This window comes from Lytechinus variegatus, chromosome 8 (genome assembly GCF_018143015.1).
Source record: "Lytechinus variegatus isolate NC3 chromosome 8, Lvar_3.0, whole genome shotgun sequence".
Taxonomy (NCBI): domain Eukaryota; kingdom Metazoa; phylum Echinodermata; class Echinoidea; order Temnopleuroida; family Toxopneustidae; genus Lytechinus; species Lytechinus variegatus.
In genome coordinates, this window is record NC_054747.1 from 11,080,379 (window position 1) to 11,107,921 (window position 27,543).

Below are 27,543 nucleotides of genomic sequence, written 5' to 3' on the forward strand. Positions count from 1 at the left end.
TTGTAACAAGTCTTTGTGAAATGTGACCTTGTTCTCTGGATTACCAAAGATTCATACCTGGTGGGTGTTTCATATTAAAGCTGTCCAGAGCGACTTTAAGAACGACTGGTGAACCTTTCTCTCACGCTAAATAATTCACCAATGAATATATCATGGTGAACATCATTTACCACAAGAAAGGATCACCAGTCGTTCTTAAAATCGCTCTTAACTTACAAACATCTTTATGCAACGGCGCCAACAAAACAAAGACTAGGATTTGAGATCCCGGTAAGAGTCAATGGATGATGGGAGGGTTTCATGAGAACAGTATTGCCAGTGATTTTCAATGACTAATTTTCTAGATTAGCAAATCAGATGCAAAAATATAAATAGCTTAATATAAAAATAGCCAGTTTCAGGTAAGACTCCCATGCATCCTAGGTGTTTTCATTTACCTGCATCGCAAGGAGTGCACTCCAGAATGTTGGTGAGTCCTCCAGTCTTGCCAAAGCTTCCTGCAGGACATGGTTGCCAGTCATGACCAGTGCCGTTGGGACAATAGTAGCCCTGAGGGCAGGACCAACTGGTAGTTCCTGCATCACCTTCCACTACTAGCTCTGGGATACAGTAGTAACCTAGAACAGGATGGGAAATATAATTGGACAATGTTAAAGAATGCTTCTTCCATAAAGTTAAAACATAGGAATAAGTAATGACCAGTGACGTTGGGGCAATAGTAATTGTACTTCTACCATCACCTTCAATCTAGGAAACAGTAGCAACCTAGAACAGGATGGCAAAAATAATTGAACAATGTTCAAGTATGATTCTACTAAAGGTCAATACACTGAGAGCCATGACCCTAAAAACAAAACAAACAAAAAACAATAGCAAGACTGAAATTCACAAGAGCATATCCTTGTGATTTTACTACATTCTCTTTCACTTAGTACATAAGTGTCAGGAATAGAAAATATTGGGGAGGGGAATTTATTAGAATATTCGAACCCCAGAAACAACATCAAAATAAATATTGGTTAAATACTGATACAAAACTGCCTTACCTTCAGGACAAACTTGGCATGCAGCTTGACCTTCACTATCAGTGTAAGTTCCAGCGATGCAGTCCTGTGGTTCCGCACTTCCAAGAGGACAATGCTTGCCAATGGGACAGATGATGGCCTTGGCATATGATGACCCTTGAGGGCAGTAGTACCCTGGATCACAGTAATTTGTAGGCTCCACGAGACCTTTGGGGTGGATGAATGAATAGACAAAACTTGTCAGAAATGAATGGATATTTATGATCCTTCATTGGACATCACAAATCTAATTGATTTCTATGATCTTATATAGTCTACAACTGTAGACCCACATCTGCAGTGTGTGTATCACAGCTGATACAAGGAGTCTGCATAGCAGACTAGGTCTACTGGGGCTGCAGATGTCTGAAATAGCGCGCTTCGCTCGCCCTTTCATGCTGGTTTGCTACGCAAACCAGCTGCAGATCCCACTTCACGAGCCATTCAGAGTCTGCATAGCAGACTAGATCTAATCATTCCAAGTGACTGCTTTTCCAGAAACAGTTACTTTTTGTAAAAAAGTAAAATGGAACTTTCATTTTTTTCCAATGCACTTCTTAAATGTAGAAGTATCTGAACTTATGTTCTTTCTTCAAAGAAATTGTATCTTATGAGCTGCGTGTGAATAGTATCATCAAAATATGGCATATGTTATAACATTTTTATCAACTGATGTTTGGTTGACATACCAAGTCCATTGCAGTAGTATCCAGGTGTGCAATGGAAGCACTCTTCCTCCGTTGCGATCCCGGTGGCATTGAAGAACGTCCCGTTGGGGCAAGGTGTAGGGTCAAAGGTCGCAAGGCCACAGTAGTGACCTTCGGGGCAGATGAGACTGTGTGGCGTGGTTGACCCCTCCTCGCAGTAGTAGCGTGGTGAGCAAGGGCCGCTGACTTCGGTGATACCTAGACAGAGAATCCACAAAGAAGGAACATAATCTCATTTTATTGTCATCATGGTAATTGCAGCTTGGTCAGAACCCAATGTGTCTTCATATTGATACAATACAAGACAGAAATCTCCTTTTCCTCCTCCTTCAACTGCTAATCATACCCTCCCTTTCTCCCCTTTAAAGAGAAATGCCAGTAGTTGCAGCAAACACTGATTTCATGAGAAAGTCTGTAAAACAAGGCTTAATTGTCAGTATATCATCGAGGATCTAAATCTGGTACAGTTACATAAACTGAACTTTGTGAAATCTTGAAATCTACGCTGAAAAATGTTCACACCGAAGATCACCAACACAGATAAGCGCACGTGAAACAGTGTATATACACATATATTTTATTTATACAAACAGACACTTTGGTGGTTATTTCATTGGATTCTGTACGAACTCATTTTAATATCATTACCAAAACTGGCATTTACCTTTAACTGGCTTATTAATATATTACCCCTTTTAACATCTAAGTACTCTAATTCTGACTGCAACTTGATGAATCTCCTCCCGTCCTTCTCCCCTCCCTTTGCTTCCCCTTCGTCATAATCCTGTCACCCTTATAACCTAACCAGTATCACCCCTCTGCGCTGCATACACTCTAATTCTGACTGTACTTTGACGTGTTAACGATAAATCTCCCTCTCTTTTATTCTCCTTCTCCTGCCCATTTTCCATCTTCTTCTCCTAGGAAACTCCATCTCTCCTCCCCTCCCTTACTCCTTCTTCATCATCATCATCATCTCTTCCCTCACCTGTCTCATTACAGTAGTACCCCTCTGTACAGTTCAAGCATTCTGATTCAGACTGCAGCTTCATGTTGGGACTGTAGTACCCTTCCGGGCAGTGGATAGGACTGTCCGTTCCCTCCGGGCAGTAAGATCCGGCCGGACACTCGTTGTTAAACCCATCTGTATCCAAAGTAATAAGAATGATGTTGAAATGGGCAAATCCTATTTGTAGAGCGCTCAAGGTTGATTGAACAATTGAGAAATAAAGAGGATTTTTTGAAAAAGTCAAGAGAGATACAAGATACAGATATTTATGCCATCAAGAAGGCTATTCCTCAACGTGGGGCAGGCATAAGCAACAATATTTCCTACCTTTTGAAATATGCTAGGAATAAAAAATACCCACATGCTCATGAGTGTAGAGACCTCATTGTATGCAATAACTGATAAGACATACATGTACAGTATGGAATATCATAGTAAAGATTGAAGAGTGACAAGTGATCTTCAATGAAATCATATAAATCTATAGAGTCATAACTTATTACATGTAATTCCTTGCCCTATTTTGATGAAATTTCCTGGCTGCGATGAATGCAAGGAATGCTCCCCAGGGAGTGGAAATTGTGCACTTTTCGTGCTTGATTGAAATGAATCCAATGACCGGGGTAATAATATGCTGTAACGCGCTTTGGGCCATTCTGGGAAAAGCGCTTTATAAAAATTGGCTATTATTATTAATATCATTATTCAACATAAACGTGGATCAGTTCTTCTAAGGTTGCCAATTTGAGATCAGTAACATACCGTATGTTGGTGTGGTGGTGTTGGAACCCTTCCTGCAGTAGTAACCTGCAGCGCACAGGACCGGTGGATAGGATAGGCCGATCTGGTTGCAGGCGTAGCCTCCGATGCAGTCCGTACAATCGCCCTCCGAGGTTATTCCTGTATGGAAATAAGCATAAAACACCACCGTAGCTTTCCATCAAGGTTAATGTAAAGCCAAATTGACCTTTGGCACAGCCTTACAATGCAAATAACACTGGACAGTGTTTCTTATCAGCTAGTAAAAATACTACTGTCTGATTGGTCAGAAGAAAATTTGTCAGTGAAGATCGCATACATATGGCAGCCAAAATGCTGAATTGGCATGCTTACATAAATTCTAAAACATAATACATTTCAAACAAGGAGACAGGACAAAGATTTCTAAATGATACCATTATGCATATACAAAAATTGAGGAAAATAACTACATTGAATATTAAAAGCCTAGAATAATTCATTAATCAAATTTCCTGACCGCTTTGGCTGACTGATAGCCATGATCAAATTCACTTACCAGTGATATTATTGAAGGTTCCATAGGGGCAGGGATACTGCTCCGCATACTCGGTGCCTGCAGGACAGTAGTACCCACTGGGGCAAACATAGGACCCGGTCCATACCACTGGGCCGATCGTTGCGTTGCAGTAGAATCCCTCCGGGCAAGTCTTACAGGTCCACTGGGCTGGGGTGTCTTGGTAGGTGCCCGAGGGACAAGGCTCGGGTGCGGGGCTGCCGGTCTCGCAGAAGTAGCCTTCGGGACAAGCGAAGGCAGAGGCGTTTGCCGTTGACTGACCTTCCGGGCAATAGTATCCTTGTTCGCACTCACCGCTGGGTGAGGGTAGGCCTTGCTCGCCACAGAACATACCTGATCAAAATGAGAAATTTGTATCAATTAAAACATTTACCATAAACATATAAAAGAGTTTATAATTCTTTTATCATGGAGTGCTGTGGTATGGTAGTTTTAAGTTTGCAATTTGAATTTTAAATATGGAATTTCAAATTTGGAGTTTTGAATTTCAAATTTGGATTTTTTAATCTAAAATTTGGAATTTCAAATTTGGAATGTCAACTTTTGAATTTTGATTTTTCAAATTTGGATATTTGAATTTCAAATTGGGAACTTTGACTTTCAAATTTGGAAATTTGAATTTCAATTTGGAATTCTGAATTTCAAATTTTGAATTACCTGGTGTGCAGTTCTTGCAGTTTGAAAGTTGAGACTGGCCCTCAGCATCCAAGTAATAGCCCATATCACATGCTGTGGGAGAGTAACTGCCTTGTGGACAGAAGTGCCCCATAGGGCATATATTGCCTGTGATGTTATCAGTCGGGTCACCGCGGGATGCTCCGTTGATGCAGTAATAACCTGGGAGGTTGGAATGGAATATGAATAAAATTATTATGGTCATAAATAGAATTAAGTATTAACATCATTGTTGTTCTATCCATCTTCGTCATAACATCATCATCATCACATTGTGATACCCTAGATGTTGTCTCGCAGAACCTTGCGATGACACTAGGTATCACCCTTTCCAAGATCCTTTCCTGTTTTTCCGCAACTTGACATCATTATCATCATCACCATCAAAATTTATCACCATCATCAGCCTTGACATCTTCTATCATCAACACAATCATCACACTACAATAATCACCTCTGCCATGGTTGAAATTATCTTCATCACCATCAACACCATCATCATCAGCAGTAGCTTTTTATCACAGAAACCCACATATACATGTATAGTTCTTTTATAGTAGTTTTGGAAATCTACATTCAATGTCATTATATAACCATCATCACTATCATCACAACACTACCTTCATCACCAACATTATTGTGGAAGCGTCGTGGTGTAGCGGTTCTGACTCTCGCCTTGTAATCAGAGGGTCGTGTGTTCGAATCCCACCATGGCCTAGCGTCCTTTGGCAAGGCGTTAATCCACACTTTGCCACTCTCCACCCAGGTGTTAAATGGGTACCCGGTAGGATGTGAAAGCCTATATGTAGTATGCCTAGCAATTGAGTCTTGGAACTCTTGTTGGAATGCTCCCCAGGGAGTGGAGAAGGTGCATACATTGTATGCGGGCATGCAAGGATCCGATGACCGGGGTAATAATATGTCTGTAAAGCGCTTAGAGACGTCGTTCTGATGTATTAAGTGCTATATAAATGCAGACTATTATTATTATTCAGGCACTATTCATCACTTTCTTCTTCTGTATCCTTCCTCCGCTGTATCGGAGATCCGCAGTTTAATACTGCATTAATGGTAGCTTTACATATTTTGACGTGAGAGTAAGGTAGACCGAGAGAGGTGAATCTTATGCAAGAATTTTAAGACAAGTAGCTTGAGGTCGTGTCTGGAGGAATCTGCTAATTCGACGTCAGGTAGAAACAGGACGGAAGCGGTAAATTGTTGAGGTTCTTGATCATTGAAATGCTCAGAAAAATACTGCAGTTCCTCGTCTTCTTTTATTAAGTTTAGAAGTGTTTTCATGTGTGTGCTATTGTCATCACCATCAACACTGCTTGACTACTATCACCTCACACCATCATGACCACCATAATCAGTAGCATCATCATCTAAATTTATCATCATCAGAATAGTTGTACTACGATCGCCACCACTGCCATGGTTAAAATCTTCTTCATCACCATCAACACCACAATCATGTTCATCACCATCAACACCACTATTATCATCATCATCATCATCGTCATCATCATCGTCATTGTCATCATCATCATCATCATCATCACCATCACCACCACCAACATCATCATCCCAATTACATGTACATAACATAACCCTCGTACCTGGATGGCATTCCAGTTGAGGCAAGGCAAGCCCGGCTCTATGGCAGTACATTCCTGGATCACAATCAATAGGCAACTCTGACCCAGCCGGACAGTACTGACCGGCTTGGCACTGACCACCAATGGACAGGTCACTTGGCATTGGGCTGGATGCTCCGGATGTACAGTACCACCCATCACTGCGGAAAAGAGAGGGAGTGAATATATGAAAAATCTACTGGTCAGCACATGCTATGGTAATGATATAACAGCAATTTTTAGTCCTTTTTTTATGAGCTTTTATACATATATTTGTGCTTTATGTTGTATATGGGTTTCAATTTTAGCAATAAACAGATGTAAAATGATTAACAAGTGGAATGCCTCTGGCCGTCTCACCTGCATCACCCGGTTCAATATAGCAGCAGTGCTCACTTTGAATACTACTCTAACTCGCACAAGATGTTCAGTGATACATGGTTACTCTTATGTCCACTTTTTATGAACTAGACCAATAAACTTACATAGATATGATGGTTATTCAACAAAAACCCCAACACGGCCAAAGTTCATTGACCTTACATGACCTTTGACCTTGATCATGTGACCTGAAACTCGAACAGGATGTTCAGTGATACTTGATTACTCTTATGTACAAGTTTCATGAATCAGATCCATAAACTTTCAAAGTTATGATGGTAAATTAACAGATACACCCAATTCGGCCAAAGTTCATTGACCTTTGACCTTGGTCATGTGACCTGAAACGCGCACAGGATGTTCAGTGATACTTGATTACTCTAATGTCCAAGTTTAATGAACTAGACCAATAAACTTTCAAAGTTATGATGGTAATTCAACAGATACCCCCGATTCGGCCAAAGTTCATTGACCCTAAATGACCTTTGACCTTAATCATGAGACCTGAAACTTGCACAAAATTTTCAGTGATGCTTGATTACTATTATGTCCAAGTTTCATGAATAAGATCCATAAACTTTCAAAGTTATGATGGGAATTCAACAGATATCCCCTATTCGGCCAAAGTTCATTGACCCTAAATGACCTCGGTCATGTGATGTGAAACTCATGCAGGATGTTCAGTGATACTTGATTAACCCTATGTCCAAGTTTCATGAACTAGGTCCATATATTTTCTAAGTTATGATGACATTTCAAAAACTTAACCTCAGGTTAAGATTTCGATGTTGATTCCTCCAACATGGTCTAAGTTCATTGACCCTAAATGACCTTTGACCTTGGTCATGTGACATGAAACTCTAATAGGATGTTCAATAATACTTGATTAACCTTATGGCCAAGTTTTATTAACTAGGTCCATATACTTTCTAAGTTATGACGTCATTTCAAAAACTTAACCTCAGGTTAAGATTTGATGTTGACGCCGCCGCTGCCGTCGGAAAAGCGGCGCCTATAGTCTCACTTTGCTTCGCAGGTGAGACAAAAATCTGATTTTGCACCTATGAACATAACACCAACATAGCATTTCATGAAGAACTTGAAGAATGTTTTATCTAAATGTTACCATAGTAACACTGCTTCTTAGCCAATCAAAATCAAGGATCGTTGTCGGATCTGACCACTTGTCAGACAGAAGGTATTGATGAAACATCTCCCAGTAGTAATTAAAATAACCTATACAATCTTAAAGAAGCAAACATCATATCTCACAATCATTCATCATTTTAAGTAATCAGGTAAAAAACAAACTGCTAATAAACAAAGTCAGAATGAAACTGCTTTAGTTCCATTTCCATCATCTAATTTGTGATTCTAGCATGTAAAGGGACATTGATTTGTTAAAAAGAAGTACTGTCTATGCCCTTTGTGGGATCATTATGACTAGTTTTCTTTGTTCCTTAAATTGGCAACAATAATTGTGACTTTTCTAAACATTTTCAACAATCAGAGTTCTACCAAAAGGAGAGACCTGCGGGTCATTATGATTCAGTTCACTTTTCTCCTCACAGGCACAGGCGATGCCAAACAAACAATGATGATAATAATAAATGCACGATAAGAGCAATTTTTTTAACAGGGAGATGCCAATTTGCAGTTTTAATCAGTAATTGTTGTTTTCATTGTGTTGCCAATTTGGTTTCTGTAATGATAAGCTTAAGCTTCACGCACCTGCAGTTGCTAGTTGGCCATTCATTATGGTATCCCATGCAATACATGCCACCAAGACAAGACAAGCAGGAGGAGTTGGATGTCTGACCAGTGGCGTTGTTGAATGTTCCGGGCCAGCAGGGGAACTGCTGACCGTGCTCCGTGCCAGCTGGGCAGTAGTAGCCGGCGGGACAGATGTTGGAGTCATAGTCGGTGGAATTGGCAGGGCAGAAGAAACCTGGGGGAAAATGTGAAGAAATGAATCGAATGAGTGATTTCAGTCTTGATAACTAAAACCTGGCAGAATGATATATATCTTAAGTAGAATAATAAAAATAATTATACAGGATTTGTATAGCACACGTATCCACCTTGCTCGGTGCTCGAGGTACTCCTATATTACCCCGGCTAAGCAAGTCTACCAATAATAACCAGTCTGCTAATAACCATTTACCTCACCTGGGTTGAGTGCAGCAGAGTGTGTAGAACCAATATCTCAAGATTTGCTCCTCTTCTCCTGACGTCCTTGTATATATCTTGTGCGATTGTATATCATTTCATTTCATTATAAGCAGATTTCAATTCATTCAGCAACAAATGAATTTGTATGTACATGGCCCCATTTGATAAACAATTCGTCGCACGCACCACGAACCGTCCTCTCTGCGCACTTCAATGCAAAAGTTAAGCGCACTGTATCTATTCCACGAACCGTCCTCTCTGTTACGTTGCCCACTGTGGCGTAAATAATAAACTACAAGAAAATATAAAGATACGGGATGAAACTTTGGAACCTGAACTTTTTAACGAAGACACTGGTAAATAAATTGCTTTCCTAGTAGCTTCACTTATTGCTGGTTAAAAAAAAAACTTTTCTTTAAATGCGTTTTCTGCAAAAGTAACTTTCGCTTAGAAGTGCGCAGAGAGGACAGTTCGTGGTGCGTGCGACGAATTGTGATTATCAAATACACCCCTATCATGGAAATCCATCAATGCCATAATCATCTGTACAGAGAAGTTGCACAAGCGTCCAGATGGAAGCAGAGAGGAGAACACTGAATCGATGCATGCATAAGTATATTAATCATGATATCTACAGTAGAATACATTTTTGATTAATAGATGCACATGCATTCTCGAATTTGGGTTTGGTGGCTTCTCATAATTAGGATTGATCGCATCAATCGCAAGTCTTTGTAAGAATGGGCTCTATTGCTCACCTTCCGGACAATCCTTGCAGTCACCTTCCCCCTCGTTATCCTGGTACGTCCCCGTGTCACACCCGATGGGCGCGCCCACCCCTACCGGACACCTGTGCCCCCTGGGACACACCCCTCCGACACCGGTATAACCTCCCAGGAGGGGACAGGTGTCGTTATAGGTCTCGTTGGTCCCGGGGGTGTGGGGATTGCCCCTGTCCACCCCAGAGCTGCACCAGTAACCCTCGTGGCATAGGTCTGTGTAGTTTGTGGCGTGTTGGTCAGGGCAGTAGTAGCCAGCGGGGCAATCTGTGCACTGCCCGATCTAGAAAGTTATGAGGGAAAGACAATCAGGTGTAAGGTATAGAAGAGAAGTACTGATGCATTTTGATTTAAGAATTCTAACTTTAAAGGCCGTTACTTTATGAAAATGAAGGTTATTTGACCTTTAGGATTCCTGAATCATCTACATGCACTGTACAAGACAATCTAGTTGTGGGAAAAGCCGGCCAACTAGTAACCTCTCCACCTCCTACCCCCCATCTAACAAAAATTGATAATTATTCATCTATTTCTTTTTCTTTCTCTCCCATTTCTCTCTCCATCTTATCTTATTCCCCACATAAATGTTCACAAGGTAGTATTGTATTCATCACCCATACTCAAACATCTTTTTACCCTGTCTTTTCAACCACTTCTATCCTTCTCTTCTATAACTAGGCAATTGTAATCAAACATCACATTTAAAATACCCCTCTCATCTATTTTGTCTCCCTCTGTCTCTCTCTCTCTCCTCTGATATCAACTTCTTTCTATCACTCCCCCCTCTCTCTCTCTCTCTCACTCCCTCTTTCTTTCTTGTTCTCACCATGTATAGGTTGATCTGGTCACTGTAGGTACCAGCTGGGCAGGCCATCCAGTCGAGACCGGTTCCAGCCGGACAGTAGAAGCCAGCCGGGCAGTCTGCATAACCGGCTTCCAGATGTGGGTTTCCGATCGTCTCATTCTCAGGCAAGCAGTACAATCTATAAAGAAGTACAAATAATATGAAATAATTATTCATACATGTTGCATGTACAGAAGTATTATGAAGGCACCAGACTAGAAATACATGTAGCATTCATGCTATTTTCTAGTTCATTTTATCCTATGTCATAATAATGTATTACAATTACATGTACCATATTTGTGAAGTGATTGTTTTTGGATATCACATATAAAAATCAAGTTCAAATTCAAGTTGAAGTTGAAGAAAAAAATAAAATTAATTGAAAACATAATCCCAATATTCTTAAATGTAGAGCAAGACTTAGTACAAATGTTTACAAAGTTCTTTTTAAAATTAAATAAAAATCCCAAAAAGCAGTTTTGGGCAATTACTGTTGTTTTTGGGGGTGGTTAGTCTCATTTTTTTCATTGAAACCTTGTAAAGTACCAAATTATCATTTTGGTTATTTAAAAAGAACCTTTTCCTGGCAACTTATTGTTGGCTTTAGGGTTGGTTGGTCACACATATTTTATTGAAACCCTGACTTACCCTTGTGGGCAGGTTAGGCATGATGGCTGCGTGGTTCGGTTGGTGTAGGTCCCTGCAGCGCAGGCCTTGGGTTCCGGTGATCCAAGAGGACAGTGAAGACCAATGGGGCACTCGATAGGGGCTGGGATAGACGAACCTGTATGGTGCAAAGGACAGCATCTAATGAGAGTGTTGTGGTGTGATGAGTCTGACAAAGTAGTGAAATAATCAAAGTTCATACGTCTCCACTCCTTGTCATTTCATCAGCATAATTGACTAGATCAAAGTGGAAGTAGAGTGAGGTTAGAGAGTCAGAAACCCTTCGTGAGAGAAAATAACTACTAAAATAAAGAATGTTGATGATGATGACATATAAATGATGATGATGATAGTTATGAGGATGATTATGATGATAATGATGTTGATTTCAGTGATGATGATGATGACGAAGATACTAAACAAATTATGTTGATGATGATGATGATATCAATTATGATGACAATGATGACAAAATTGACGGTAATGATATTGATGATGATGGGGATGATGACATTGGCGGCGGAAGCAAAAAATTTTAGGAGGGGACAACCAAAAATTTTTTGACAAGCAAAAAAAATAAAGGTTCTCAACCCAAAAATTTTAGGGGGGATGTAGGAAAATAAATTGACAAGCAAAAAAAAAGAATAAAAAGGAAAAAAAAAAAAAAAAAAAACATCAACAAAAAATTTAGGGGGGGACCGTCCCCCCTCCTCAAATTTCGCCGCCTATGGATGATGATGATGATAACGATAATCATGAAGGACACGATGACGATGACCACAATGAAAAAAAGTCGGACATCAAGAAACTCAACTACCTTCTGGACAGTAGTATCCTGCGGTACAAAGATCTTCTTCTTCCGACAGTCCCGTCTGCTGGCAGTAATACCCTGCGGTGCAATTACGACATTCTGCTTCCTCCACAAGCCTAGTGTCGTTGGAGAATGTCCCCGCAGGACACTTGTAAGGGACTGAAGTGCCCTCGGGACAGTAGCGTCCGACGGGACAGACGAACTGCTCCTGGTTGTCCGAGCCTTGGACACAGTAGAAGCCGGCTGTGCAGAGGTCAACAGGAGCGGTCAGTGCCACTTGATCACAGTACGAACCTAGATGAGCAGATTGAATATTACTATGAATGCAATTAAAACATTTAGGTATCTTTCTTGAATTTACCGATTTTGTTACAATGAATTAGATAAACACCAAATTGTTTACAAACGTTTAATGGTAAAACAACAACTGAAAGGAAAATTTCTTTATCATTTTGATGACTTGTTTTATTTTTCTCCAGCAGAAAAATACTTTTATTCTACATGTAATTTGCATTATCTATATTCATATTGGCTTTAATATTAACTCAAACTATTCACACACAGAAAAGTAACTGGTTGTTATTATTTGCAATTTATACTGTGTACATGTAGTTCCGCTTTAAATTTATTAACACATTAGGATGATAAATTTTCTAAGCTGAAGTGATAACCATGCATGCAGAGCTCCATTAAGAAATAAATCGCTTCTAAATCTGAAGTTTTTTCAATGAATTTCAAGAAAAAGTAAATCTTGATTTTCCCTAGCTTATGCAGAAACAAGTGGAATGCCTCTGGCCGTCTCACCTGCACCACGCGGTTCAATATAGCAGCAGTGCTGACTTTGAATACTACTCTAACTTGCACAAGATGTTCAGTGATACATGGTTACTCTTATGTCCACTTTTTATGAACTAGACCAATAAACTTACAGAGATATGATGGTTATTCAACAAAAAACCCCAACATGGCCAAAGTTCATTGACCTTACATGACCTGTGACCTTGATCATGTGACCTGAAACTCGCACAGGATGTTCAGTGATACTTGATTACTCTTATGTACAAGTTTCATGAATCAGATCCATAAACTTTCAAAGTTATGATGGTAATTCAACAGATACACCCAGTTCGGCCAAAGTTCATTGACCTTTGACCTTGGTCATGTGACCTGAAACGTGCACAGGATGTTCAGAGATACTTGATTACTATAATATCCAAGTTTAATGAACTAGACCAATAAACTTTCAAAGTTATGATGGTAATTCAACAGATATCCCCAATTCGGCCAAAGTTCATTGACCCTAAATGACCTTTGACCTTAATCATGAGACCTGAAACTTGCACAAAATGTTCAGTGATGCTTGATTACTATTATGTACAAGTTTCATGAATCAGATCCATAAACTTTCAAAGTTATGATGGGAATTCAACAGATATCCGCAATTCGGCCAAAGTTCATTGACCCTAAATGACCTTTGACCTTGGTCATGTGACGTGAAACTCGTGCAGGATGTTCAGTGATACTTGATTAACCTTATGTCCAAGTTTCATGAACTAGGTCCATATATTTTCTAAGTTATGATGACATTTCAAAAACTTAACCTCAGGTTAAGATTTGATGTTGACGCCGCCGCCGCCGCCGTCGGAAAAGCGGCGCCTATAGTCTCACTCTGCTTCGCAGGTGAGACAAAAAGACCCCTCAAGATCCCGGACAAACCAATTAATGCTAAGACAAATATTAACCCTATAAAGCTTACCTGGTGTGCAGTATTCACATTCAGTAACATTCATCAAGCCAGTCTCATTACTGAAGGTGCCCAAAGGACAGGCAATTGGTTCTTCAGTTCCCTCTAGACAGTAATGACCGACCGGACACTCGTCCGCATCGTAACCCTGGCTGGGTGTCGCGATGCGGGCCGCCTGGCGACAATAGTATCCAGCCGCACAGAGCGTCCGAGGGTACGTGAGACCTGGCTCGCCGCAGTAGTAACCTCCGAGGCAGTCGGAGCATTCCGATTGGTTAGAGATGGCAGTGATGTTGTTGAAGGTTCCGATGGGGCACTTGTAGTAGGTGGCTGCTCTGGTGCCCTCCGGACAGTAGTGACCTGGAGGAAAAGAGAAAAAAGTTGGAAGACATCTTCTTGCCCTAAAAAGTCATATGGTGTTGCGATGCTATACCCGTATGTCACGGATGTGGTCTCAAAGGATGCGCAAGACTTCGAAAAAGGAATTGTAAAATTTCGCAGTACTACCTTTGTCCGTTCCGAGAAAAATTGCAAGAAGCAATGGAAGGCGCAATCATGCCCCCCCCCTCCTTCTATGGCTAAAGTGGGCCCTTCTGTCATTTAGCCAGGGACATATAAGGATAGAGAGGGGAAATTAATTAAGACAGCCCTGCTAAAAAGAGCCAGCTAAGAAAGTTGATCTAGGTCCCGAGGGAAATATGAGATTTTATCAATAGCTTTTATTAGCCTCTTTACCTTCTGGGCAAACATAAGCTGTGTAGTTGACGATGGGTCCGTTGGTGTCGTCGCAGTAGAAGCCAGCGGGGCAGTCCTTGCACTCCCATTGCTCAGGTTCATCCTGGTAGGTCCCGGCCGGACATGCCTGCTCCTCCGCAGAGTCCTCCTGGCAGTAGTAACCACGGCGACAGCGGTACTCGTTGGGAGTAGGGACGGTCTGGCCACCGGGGCAGTAAAATCCTATAGGATGAATAAGTAATAAGGATTGTATGAAAACAGGTTTACAGGTGTTTCATGAAGCATCTCTTATTCTGGGCCAATCAGAAACAAGGATTTCAGTAGCTTATAACAGTAGTGAGTGAAAACCCTGACGATTTGTTTCATGAAATGCTCACAGGGTAGCAATAATGGTATATGAAATCTGTCTCATGTTAAATGGAAGGATGAAAATATAACCGCATCATCATTGTCAGCATCAGAACCACCACCACCACCATCATCATCATGATCATCCTCATAACCACCACCATCATATTCAAAATCATCATCATAATTATAACCACCGCTTTCATCATCACCATCATCACCACCAACATCATCATCATCAGCATAATCATCATCATCATCATCACCAGCATCTTTACCATCATCACCATCGCCCTCATCATTATCATCATCATCATCACCATCATCATCACCATCATCATCACCATCATCATCATCATCATCATCATCAACATCATCATCATCATCATCATCACCATCATCATCATCATCATCATCATCATCATCATCATCATCATCATCATCATCATCATCATCATCATCATCATCATCATCATCATCATCATCATCATCATCATCATCATCATCATCATCATCATCACCATCATCATCACCATCATCATCACCACCTCCACCATCACCAACCTCATCACCATCACCCTCATCATTATCATCATCTTTACCTCTGGAGCAGTTCCCTTCTGGTTGTGACAGACCGCTGTCGTTGCAGTACTTCCCAGCCAGGCAGTCAAGACAGTAGGTGATGTTCTTAGCCATCAGACTTGGTTGGTAGGTTCCAGGAGGGCATGCTTCCTCGACGGAGCTTCCCTCGAGGCAGTAGTATCCAGGACTACATCGATCACCTGCACCAGGGGAACAACGAAAATAACTTACTCAGATAAATTTACATGTCTTTGAAATGATCCTACATGTAATCAAAACATTGCAAAAATTAGGATGAAGTCATCATTCTTGAAATTATACGTAACAATGACTAGCAATCAAATAAAGTTGCACTCCTGCTCCTCGTTCTGCTTTTTTGTTCTTCTCTTCCTCCTCTTCCTTCTGCTTTTCCTCCTCCTCCTTCTCCAAATTCTTCTTCTTCTCCTCCTTCTTCAACTTCTACTTCTTCTACATGTACTTCTTCTAAATCTTCTTCTTCGCCGGCTTTACCTTCTTCTTTGCCTTCACCTCTTGTTTAATCCCTCTGCTCCTCCTCCCCCTTCTTCTTTTCCTCCTCCTCCTCCTCCTTCCTCTTCACAGTTTCTACGTTGTCTGCATTTTCTTCTCCTTCTTACATCCACCATCACTACCACCACCATCACTACCACCACCATCACCAATACCACCACCATCACTACCACGTTATCACCACCACTACCAACTCCATCAACATCACCACTACCAACTCCCACATCACCACTACCAACTCCACCACCATCACTCCCACCACCATCACTACCACCGCCACCACCATCACCACCATCAACACCACTAACAAACCCCTTCATCATCTTACCTCCGCTACCCATAGGAGTGGGTGTGACGGAACCATTGGTGCAGTAGTACCCAGCGGTGCACATATCATGGGGCGCTGGAAGACCGGAGGTATGACAGTACCAGCCAGGATCACAGGTGATTGGAGCTGACGAACCCTGAGGGCAGTATTCCCCTGAAAAAATAATAATAAAAAGAAAACAAAACAGATCTTGATTGCAAAAATATTATAACACAAAATGTATGAATTTGTAAAAAGTTAAAAGCAAAAATGAAATAGGGAACTACGATACATAAATAAAAAGCTTCAATGCCTTGTACAAGGCACAATTCCTAAATATTCATCATCACAAATATATTTGTTTATATATATATTTTTATGTATCCTCATCGTCATCATCATCATCATCAAAATCATCAATGTAAGTGCCATCATCATCTAAATCATCCTCACCACCAACATCATCACTATCACAATCATCATCGTCGTCATCATCATCATCATCCTCATCATCCTCATCATCACCACCACCACCATCATTACCCCACCACTAACTTACCAGCTTGGCACTCTCCACCAAGGGAAGGATCCGATGGCTGCGGTTCGTACGACCCACTGATACAGTACCATCCCGCATCACAGAGATCAGTAGGTTCGGGGTTACCCTGACCGGCGCAGTAGGTACCGGGTAAACATGGAGTACACCAGGAATCGTTGTGACCACCTTCGCGAAAAAATTAAAATAACTACGAATGAATATAGAATCTAGCGATTAATGGTACACTTGATTTTCACGAGTAATTGTACATTGTTGTCAATGTACACTGTAATCAATCATAGAAAAATGTTCCACATGAACAAAGCTTTGTGTTACGGGTCCCAGTATGGAAATATAATTTCAATAGGATATGCTTGGCAGCAATCCTAAAGTGTTTATCATCACCAGAATGCTTATTAAGGAGAACTAAGTGTAAAAACAATATTAAAAACATGCTAAGAAACTCAAAATATTAAGTGCTTATAAATGTTACTATTATCATTTTTGCTATTATTAAAATAATTGCAATTATCATTAATATTATTACTATTATCATTATTATTACCATTGGTATTATTATCATTATATTATTAATATCATTATTATTTCATTGTTGTTGTTATCATTACTATAAGTATTATTATTACTATTATCATTATTAATATCAGTATCGTTATTATTATCATTATTATTAATACTAAATAGGTTCATTATTGCGGATTGAAATAATCGCTAGAGGGTATTCATTTGTCTCGCAATCTACTATGGTCAACAAGAAATTTCGTGATCACTCTCGCAAAAAGTGCTATTAGTATACGTCTTTGTCCTAACAACTTCAACAGAGACAGCGGGATCGACATCCCCGATTTCTGGATGTGAACCATCCGACAGCACAATACCCCCTTACCTGGCAGTGCACGCCGACCCGATCGTTCCCGGCCCCGATCGAGGGCCCGCTCAGCTAGTCAACTCCCGCCCAGGGGAAACTAGCGAGCCCGCCAATTTTGGTCTCATTTGCATATTGCCGACCCACGGCGTATTTGCATATACCCCCAGCTTATTTACATAACTCCTGACCAATCACACAACGGATCAGTGCCCACCTATTGTTCTCGCGTTTGTGCGTACGGTCCTGGAGATTAGTATAAATAGAGTACGATATCACACAATTTTCGTCACTTGATAAGGAGTTGCAGCAGCACTCGAAAGCTCGTGAACTTGTAAGCTAGTGAACACTTTTTGCGAGAGTGATCACGAATTTACAAGAAAGCCAGTGAACACTTTTTGCGAGAGTGATCACGAATTTCCTTGTTGACCATAGTAGATTGCGAGACAAATGAATACCCTCTAGCGATTATTATTATTATTATTATTATTATTAATATCATTATCAGTATCAGTATCATTATCATTATTATTATTAACATTATAATTATTACTATTAATACTATTATTATTATCATTAGTATTATTATCATTCTACTTCTTCTTCTTCTTATTATTATTATAATAAGTAATATAAGTTAACAGGAATACATGTACAAGAAGAGTGAGAATATTCATAAAATACCCATACCAGTAAGGTTATTAAACGTTCCCTCTTCACAGGGCTCCATGATGTCATATGTTGTACCGGGTGGACAGTAGTAACCAGATGGACATATGGTATCCCTGAAGGAGAGAAAAAAAAGAGTAAATAAAGGTGTTGATCTATGAAACAGAATGATACTCTAAATGAAGGCCATTAGATACATGTATAATTTTCTTTCTAAAAAAATCAATCAGGAAAAATTCAAACAAATATCCAAATACTTTTCAAAGGACCAAAAGGTATATATTTCCAAATGAATGCTCTTTTTTTGGTGAATAGAACAATTTTACCAATCATTCCAAGACAGTAATCAAAGATTTGTGACAATTCAACCTCTCACCTTTGACATTCATGATGCAACTTGAAATTAGAATTTGAACTAACCCAGCGTACAGAATATCATGTGAAATTCATGATGCATGTAGCTTTCCACAGTTTAACAGCAACTTAAGGGTTCAAATTAAAACCAGAGTTCAGATTCATGTTTGAGATTCATTACCCATTTGGAAAAATGGCTTTTCACAGTGAAAAAAACTTTAGACCTGGGGCCCGTTGCAGAAAGAGTTGCAATCGATCGCAACTCCAAAAGTCATGCGAAACTTGATTTTCAACCAATCAACAGCGCGCATTTTTGAATTGCGATTGATTTTTTGACTTGCGTTTAAATGCAACTCTTTCTGCAACGGGCTCCTGGGCACATCTTAAAAAATGTACAACTGATTGGATCAATTGTAACTCTATGGAAATCCATCAGAGTCGTACTTTTTTCTATAGGAGATTGGCAAAATGTCCTTTGTAAACAAAGAGAAGCAAAGTGAATTTTCAAGAAAACAGTGAACGCATGATTGAATATACATCAAAGCTCAACAATATTTTAAACGAACATGCGTAATAGATGCTGACGATGCTGGCCGTCCATAGTTGTGATTGATTGGATCACTCTGCAACTCTCCGTACGACGGGGCCCAGAGCTTAAATTCAACCATTCAGAATATGGGCACCTCATCAACAGATATCAGTGTTAAAAAAACTTACTCATAAGTAGTCGAGTTAGCGAGACAGTAGTAGCCAGCCGGGCACTCCTTGCACGATTCTTTCCCTTCTTCATCCTGGTACGTTCCTGCCGAGCACCCTAGAGGGCGGGCTGACCCCTCGGGACAGTGGTGACCCAGTGGACAGACGCCGCCATATCCTGTATGGTTGCCTTCATGAGAATGAACAGGGAAAAATTAGGATAAAGAACGTTTTGAAAGCTCATGACACAAATGTATTTCAAACAAGCCATATATATGTGAAAATGGTTCTTTATCCGAAAACTTGGACAAGGCAATTAAAAACTTCACATACTTTTACTTTGAAGAAGCACCTAGCAAGGGAGAGATCGATGAGATAAAGAAATTGATTTTAAAAACATCAATAAATTAAACATCATGCACAAAATCCAGTGTGTCAATAAAACTGGTCTATTATGTGCAAAAGAAGGATATTATATTGCATTCCTCCACAAAATTTCATGGGATTATTCTACAAGGAATTTGGCTTGGTTGGGGACAAAGTAACTTTGAGCAAGTCTCAGTTTTCTTCCTTTTTTTTTTTGGGGGGGGATATAGATTTATAAATTTGCTATTATTTTATTCAGCTACATGTATGATGACCTTCATTTTCGATGAAAACACTGCCCGGTTAGTATGGCATTTACCATAATGACAAAGTGACTGAAATTTTCAGTCTTCATGAAATGGGAGTCAGATTAATATCGTGTTTACACTTACTCGGCTTTTGAATTGGCTCGCGTTTCTGAACCGCGAGCCGATGCAGCATCAGCTTTTTCATAGCGTGTAAACGCAAGTAACTTGCATCAGCTCGCGGTTCAGAACCGGCAATTTCCACCTCCAAAGAAGTAGGTTCTGAACCGCGAGCCGATGCAGAATCGGCTTTTTTACTACGTGTAAACAGAAAGCCGATTCTGCATCGGCAATTTGTGCGCATTTCATTTACTTTACCATTGTGACGTAATTGTAAGCGCACGGATCCAGCGTTGTCTTTATTATGAGGTATATTGTTGGTGTGCATATCATTTCAGCTTTTTGCATCGGCTCGCGGTTCTGAACCGCGAGCTGTAACAACGTGTAAATGCAAACCAAATGCCGTTTAAGTGTAAACACGGTATAAATGTGCTAAAGGGTAAAATTGAGAGTGAGATTGAGGGAACTGCATTACCTGCGTAGGTACATCCATCATTGGGGAATGCTGTGGGTGTTGGCCTGTCCACTCTATAGGTGCAGAAATATCCCGCCTCACAGGGGCCAGATGGGATGGTCAGATTGACACCATCACAGTATTCACCACCTGGGAAGGAAAGAAGTTCAAAATGGCTACATGTACTTATCAAATCTATATTTCCTTCTGTAGGAACTATACACCAATAAACATGCAAACAGGTTTCTTTCATTTATTTCTCTATTAGTTATTTGATTTATTTCCTTGTTCTTTTTGTTTCTTTCTCGCTTCACAATATCAATAAGAGAGCTAGAATGTATGTAAGGAACATACCTGGAAATTCACAATTTCTTTCACCCGATGTTCTTTTTGATAAAATACCCTCCTCTTTCTCTTCGACCTATTCTTCATCATTATCATCACAATCAACACTACCATCGTCATCACAATAATCGTCATCATCATCATCATTTATCATCAGCATCATCATTATAATGATAGTCATCATCATCACCACTACCAACACCACCACCACCATCATCACCACCACCATGATTATAATGATCATCATCACTACCACCACCATCATCACCCCTATCATCATCACCGCCAATATCATCACCATCACCATCATCATCATCATCGCCATCATCATCATCACCATCATAACCATCATCATCATCATCACCACCGATATCAACATCATCATCATCACCATCATGATCATCATTATCATCACCACTATCATCTGCATCACCACTAATATCAACATCATCAACACCATCACCATCATCACCCCTAACATCATTGCCACCATCATCATAACCATCCTAAATATCCCCAGGCCCATCACCACCAAAAACACTACCATCACAACCATCACCACAACTGTTCCCTACCACCACTACTAAAAGACTAACCTGGGCAGTCAGTACAGTCTTCTTCATATTCTAATCCTTTGCTGGCTCCGTAGGTCCCCGGTGGGCATGCAGTCCAGTTAGCTCCGGTACCAGGGGGGCAGAAGTACCCCTGGGGGCAATCCCTGTACCCGGTAGAGGAGTTTCCTACAGAAACAAGAGGACTTCAATAAGTGGTCTTGCACTCTTTGAAGAATAAATTTGTAATTTCTTTAAAAGCAGATGCCATATTACAAGCTTGCACAACAGCATATAGTGACTTTTTGCATCCCCTTTGGTTTGGCTAAGGTGAGTTGTAAGGATTAGCAAATAAAAGGCATTTGCAGGATTCCTGAAAGGAGGACATGTTTCAGACTTTGGTAAGGGTCCTAAATCTGGCAACCCTGTCCATGGATAAACAAAGCTCAAAACTTTGGATGAACAGTTTACTTGATATCAAATAAGACAATGAGTAACATGTGAAAGTTTGCTGATGTGGTTTACGGTACACCATGTGGAGTGTTATAGAAACAGTGGATAGAAGAGAAGAATTGGATAGGCGAGAAAGTGGAGATTTGAGAGTAGAGTACTCTTTCTTGAAAATAGTCCTGAAAAGGACTGTAAACCAGAAGGAATGTTGAGTGAGAACAGCTTGAGTAGTAGAGCTGGTGAGGAGATGCTGGCTTGAGTCCGCGAGTAGAGATGATGAGTAGTAGAGAGACTCGACGTTTCGGACAAGTTGACTGTCTGTCTTCAGGAGTTTCCATGGTAAAGAATGTATCAATATTCTCTTGAGAGCATAAGGTCATGAAAAAGGATTGGCCAAACCAAACTCAATATCTCCACTAGTATGTTCTTAGCGTCTTCAGGAAAATGAGGAAATGTTATGACATCACAGATCTTGCTCACATTAGTGATCTCCTCATTCATTCATTTGCTAAAAACTTTCTTATTGACTGTCCAATGATACTCAAACTTATATTGATCTTTTTCTTTGGTTTTTTTCTGCTTTCACAGGAGCTAACCTGCTCAAAGAATTTCATTCCCCCTTTCAATATTTAATCATAACTCACCTTCGATGACTTCTTCGGGTACACAGTAGAATCCTGCGGGACACTCCAGACACTCGGGAGCCTGGGTGAGGTTTGTGAAGGTACCAGGAGCGCAGGGGACTGGTAGAGCGCTACCAACGGGGCAATGCAACCCGATGCTACATGGGTAGTCGGTGGGGTTGGGGACACTCTGTCCCGGTGGGCAGTAGAAACCAGCATCGCATTCCCCTACTGGTGCGGACAGACCTGATGTGGCAAGAGGCAAGGAGTAATAGAAATTCAAGGATTTTTAAACAGAAAGAGTCAATTCCTGGCAATAAAACAATCCTCAAAGTTAACATGGAAACAACAAACAGATTGTGAAAATATACATGTATAAATCTCTACTTGCATTGACTTACAGTTTCAAACTTTGTCATGTGATGAATTAGCTTTGCACAATTCTCATCCTGTTTGAAGGGGGGGGGGGTGTCTTTGGATATATTCTAAGTGAGGAAAATGGGTACCTAGCAGGGATTTATTCCCGAAACACTGCTCTGCTAAAGCCAGGGTAATTAAACTGCATTTAATGCACTTTGAACCTATCTAAGAAAAGGTCCCATGGATACATTATTATTATTCTTATTATTCATTATAGACTTCTGATTAAGTACATCTAACTGTAAGTGCTTTGAGAGCAAGTATGATAATTCTTACCTGTGTCATTACAGTACCATCCTTCATCGCACTCAACGCACTGGGTGACATTCCACCTCTCCATAGTGTTACTGTAGGTGCCCTGCGGACATGGCTCGGGCGTAGGTGATCCTAGAGGGCAGTAATTACCCACTGGACACGAGACGTTGGTCGCGTCCCATGAACCAAGCTCACAGTAAAATCTACAAGAGAGAGAGAGAGTGGATTCAACAGGTTAAGATGGGATCAGCGTGAATGCACATTTTCAAAGAGTAAACATACATGTAGATACATGTCCATGTGGTCAAGAAGATTAATGTAGATGGCAAAGCACATCTCACAAAAAATTACCATTGATCCGAGCAACCATAACTACACATACATGTCTGGAAAGCCAGCAATATCAACACCTAAAATCCATGTTTGCTTGAAATATTTTCTAGATATGCTGTAAATTTATACATTCATTGATTTCTTGAAAATTCAGAGTGCTTCTCTTTGCTTAGGAAGGACTTTGTGCAAATTTTAATTTTTCGTAGAAAAAATTACAACACTGATGGATTTTCATACAGTTGAGGTTGATGGGATCAATTGTAACTCTTGTAAGGCGGGGCCCTGTTTGGCCTGCATAACAATAAAAAAAGCAAAAATAGGAAAGCATTTAATGTACACAGCAAAACGTGGCTGGGCAAATGAAACCTTGTACCTCAAAAAATTAATAATTTTGAAGGCAGCTTAGAAAAGGATGTATTTAAAAAAAACAGCATTGGTGGTAGTCTCATATTGCCTGATACAGTCTCCTGATACATGTACCTGTGAAGAACTCTTTTGAGGCAAAAGAAAGTTGCTACCAATGTTTTAATTCTAAAATCAAGCTTATCTCAGCTGTCATCAAGATATTTAAATTTTGAGATACAAGGTTTTATCAACCATCCACATAGAGGTCAATACAGAAGGGCTATTTCATGAAATAATCAACTTTCTGTATAACCAATTTACCATGGCCTTGAGATAAGTCTTAGGACATACAGTCGTCCTCAAAATTATTCATACCCTTGTTGATATTTGTGATTTTTCATGTTTGTGATGAAATAAATGCATTTTATCAAGTTTCTCTATGATTTATGTGTGACCTACTAGTGAAAGAATCACAACAATGCACAATTCAAGAAATTTCTCTTTTCAGGGGTATTTTATTCATAGATATTCAAACAATGTCATGTTCAAAATTATTCATACCCTAGGTTTTCTGAGTCCAATGTCTTTCATTAATAGTCAATAGCATAGCCTTTGTTCTTTACGACTGCTTCTAGACGATTCCTGTAAGTGTCCACAAGCTTCCTGCACGTCTCCTGCGGGATGTTGGCCCATTCTTCCTTGGCGTATAGGCCTCAAGCTGGGTCAGGTTGGTCGGGTTCCTAGCCATCACTCTGACTTTCAGGTCTCGTCACAAGTTCTCGATCGGATTCAGGTCAGGACTCTGACTTGGCCATTCTAGGACGTTGACATCATGGTCCTTGAACCATTTCTTCACCAGCTTGGCGGTATGCTTTGGGTCATTGTCTTGTTGGTACTTCCAGTTGGGGCCAAGCTGGACTTTTTCGGCAGATTCCTTCAAGTTCTCATCAAGGAACTGGATGTAATCCTCCTTTTTCATGATTCCTTTGACTCTAACGAGGTTCCCTTTGCCACTGGAAGAGAAACATCCCCATAGCATGATGTGCCCACCACCATGCTTGACGGTTGGCACAGTGTTCTTTGGATTGTATGCTTCCCCTTTCTTCCTCCAGACGTATTCAACATCCATATGGCCAAATAACTCCAACTTCGTCTCATCAGACCACAGGATGGTTGACCAAAAGCTTGGATTTTGCTTCAGATGACCTCTAGCAAAGGCCAGTCGAGCCTTCAGGTGTTTCTTCCTGAGCAACGGTGTCTTCCGAGGCCTGCGTCCATGGAGACCTCCTTTGTGCAAGACTCGCTCGATGGTGGACCGGGACACCTTCGTCCCTGACCGGTCAAGCGTTTCAAGTAGGGCCTTGGTTGTGGTCCGGGGGTTGTTGTTGACCTCTCTGCAGATTTTCCTGGCAAGTTTAGGGGACACCTTGCACTTCCTGCCACGCCCACTAAGGTTCTTCACAGTGCTGTACCTCTTGTGCTTTTTGATTACGCTCTGGACTGTTGCCACAGGGACGTCATACTGCTTTGAAATGGCCTTGTCACCTTTTCCCTCAATGTGGGCATTCACAAGACGTTGCCGTAGGTTCTCACTGAGCTCCTTCTACTTGGCCATGATTATCAGAGACTGAGAATAACCAGAATGCTTTCCTCTATTTATACCCTTTTAGAAAGATGCTATTTTCCATCATTGTTCAATGGCTTGTTTAACAAAGAGGGTATTTAATTCATTGGAACATCTTGAAATAACTATAGAACAAAGAATAGCACATTCCCAGACAGTGAAAATAATGCGCATTGTCATAAAAGGACATTTTTGTTGAGGTATTGGCAAGGGTATGAATAATTCTGAACAAGTGCAAAAAATAACTTTCGACCCTATCTATTATTATGCTAATGAAGACTTGCCAGCTCATATGTCAAATCATGCATAGCAACAAGCAGACAAAAGATACAAAGAAAGTTACATCATAATAGCTTTTACAAGTAAAGAATCTACCGAAGAATGTTTTTCCACAAGGGGTATGAATAATTTTGAGGACAACTGTAGCTGGGATGAGATGGGACAATGCTCACAAACAAGTCCATAGACCTAACGGTATCTTTTTATGGAAAGTCATTTTTAGTGTTGTGATCCTTGAGGAAATTAATATGGCCTAGTCCTTGTTCTTGGTGTCAAAGTGTCGTTGTGACCTTGACCCCGGCCTTGGAATTCAAACCTTGCACGGCACTGAATGGTTTAAAGGCAAATTATCTAAAACCTACCCTTCGAAGCATAATCCCGAGGTGTTGGTTTGTCCAATCTCCGAGCAGTAGTGGCCCGGGGTGCACAGCTCGCAATCTCCCTCGGCCTGTAAGCCATACTCGTTGCTAAAGGAGCCCTTAGGACAGGGGACGGGGTCGGAGGTCCCCTGGGGGCAGTAGTGACCAGGTGTGCACTCATTGGCATCATCACCTGTTACAGAGGGGTTGATGAGACAGAGATGGAGAAGGTGAGACGAGTAAATTATCATAGTCTGATTCTTAGGCAATTTTAGAAGAGAAGTTCATCAAAAAAAAAAAAAGGTTTACGTGACAATACATACAGTACATGTATATCAAACAAGTTTAACGCTAAACTTTCATAAAATCAGATGAGAATAAGAAAGTTATGATGCGACCACTACTAACTACACGATCAGGGGGAAAATGCGCATTTTGCCCCAGAAATGCTTAGAAGAGCCCTGAAAAATAAAAAAAGACCCCAGAGTATCCCCATTCATTGAAATGCTAAGGCTTTATCACCCAAAGTTGCAGTGTTTAGCGCGTTTGTTGTGAGAGAAAGCTTTCCCAACCCCCAAATATGTAAATCTATTCCTTTGCCTACACACAACCACAGTGACTGCTTCTCAGATCACTAAGACAACATCAACACCAGCAGCATCAGCACCATCATCCCCATGTAGCTCATTATTTCATATACGCAATGATCGAAGGTCAAAGGTTATCTTTGTCATCAATGTCCTTTACCTTGGTCCGGTGCCGAGATGTTTGCATACTGCTTGCAGAAGAATCCTGCATCGCATTCCTCCTCGGGGTACACCATCCCTGGGGTGGGGCAGTAATATCCACCGAGACATGGGCTGCATAGACTCTCTTCCGTCAATCCTACAGTATTGACCAAAAAAAAATCAAAATTCAAAAGGAAAATAAGTAATATCCACCGAGAAGCAGACTGCTAAGTCTCTCCTCTGTCAATCCTACAATATTGCCAAAATTCAAAAGGAAAATAAGTAATATCCACCAAGAAAAGGGCTGCAAAAGCTTTCCTCCATCAATCCTACAGTATTCACAAAAATCCAAACTTAAAGGAAAAATAAGTTGGGTACCATTTCATGGGTTTACTCTTCATCAGATACTGGGTGTATTTCACAACAGGACTTGGCAGATATATTGCCAAACATATTCTGCTCTATCCCTCAGTTACCGCTATCGGTCACACATCTGCGCTTCTCAGCCAATCAAAATCAAGTAAAGTTGTCAATTAGGGGGAAGAGTTGATGTACATCTCATATCATTATCTGGCATGCATCACAATAGAACCATG

At 40.6% G+C, this 27,543-nt stretch overlaps 1 protein-coding gene across 1 annotated transcript in view; it reads right to left on the reverse strand.

Moving 5' to 3' along the window:
• The window catches only part of LOC121420643, a 166,570-nt gene that overhangs the window by 74,387 nt on the left and 64,640 nt on the right, over window positions 1-27,543 (reverse strand). Inside the window, exons 58-83 of the mRNA XM_041615306.1 lie at window positions 26,967-27,104; window positions 26,223-26,412; window positions 23,301-23,482; window positions 22,626-22,850; window positions 21,577-21,720; window positions 20,657-20,785; window positions 19,472-19,640; window positions 18,422-18,516; window positions 16,867-17,031; window positions 16,329-16,481; window positions 15,493-15,672; window positions 14,543-14,764; window positions 13,820-14,167; window positions 12,070-12,357; window positions 11,235-11,370; window positions 10,566-10,722; window positions 9,719-10,022; window positions 8,520-8,736; window positions 6,390-6,568; window positions 4,753-4,932; window positions 4,078-4,428; window positions 3,543-3,680; window positions 2,760-2,915; window positions 1,754-1,969; window positions 1,047-1,232; window positions 438-617 (exon numbers count right to left, since the gene is read on the reverse strand). Of these exons, the coding sequence (XP_041471240.1) occupies window positions 438-617; window positions 1,047-1,232; window positions 1,754-1,969; window positions 2,760-2,915; window positions 3,543-3,680; window positions 4,078-4,428; window positions 4,753-4,932; window positions 6,390-6,568; window positions 8,520-8,736; window positions 9,719-10,022; window positions 10,566-10,722; window positions 11,235-11,370; window positions 12,070-12,357; window positions 13,820-14,167; window positions 14,543-14,764; window positions 15,493-15,672; window positions 16,329-16,481; window positions 16,867-17,031; window positions 18,422-18,516; window positions 19,472-19,640; window positions 20,657-20,785; window positions 21,577-21,720; window positions 22,626-22,850; window positions 23,301-23,482; window positions 26,223-26,412; window positions 26,967-27,104 (5,028 nt within the window). The remainder of the gene's footprint in view (window positions 1-437; window positions 618-1,046; window positions 1,233-1,753; window positions 1,970-2,759; window positions 2,916-3,542; window positions 3,681-4,077; window positions 4,429-4,752; window positions 4,933-6,389; window positions 6,569-8,519; window positions 8,737-9,718; window positions 10,023-10,565; window positions 10,723-11,234; window positions 11,371-12,069; window positions 12,358-13,819; window positions 14,168-14,542; window positions 14,765-15,492; window positions 15,673-16,328; window positions 16,482-16,866; window positions 17,032-18,421; window positions 18,517-19,471; window positions 19,641-20,656; window positions 20,786-21,576; window positions 21,721-22,625; window positions 22,851-23,300; window positions 23,483-26,222; window positions 26,413-26,966; window positions 27,105-27,543) is intronic.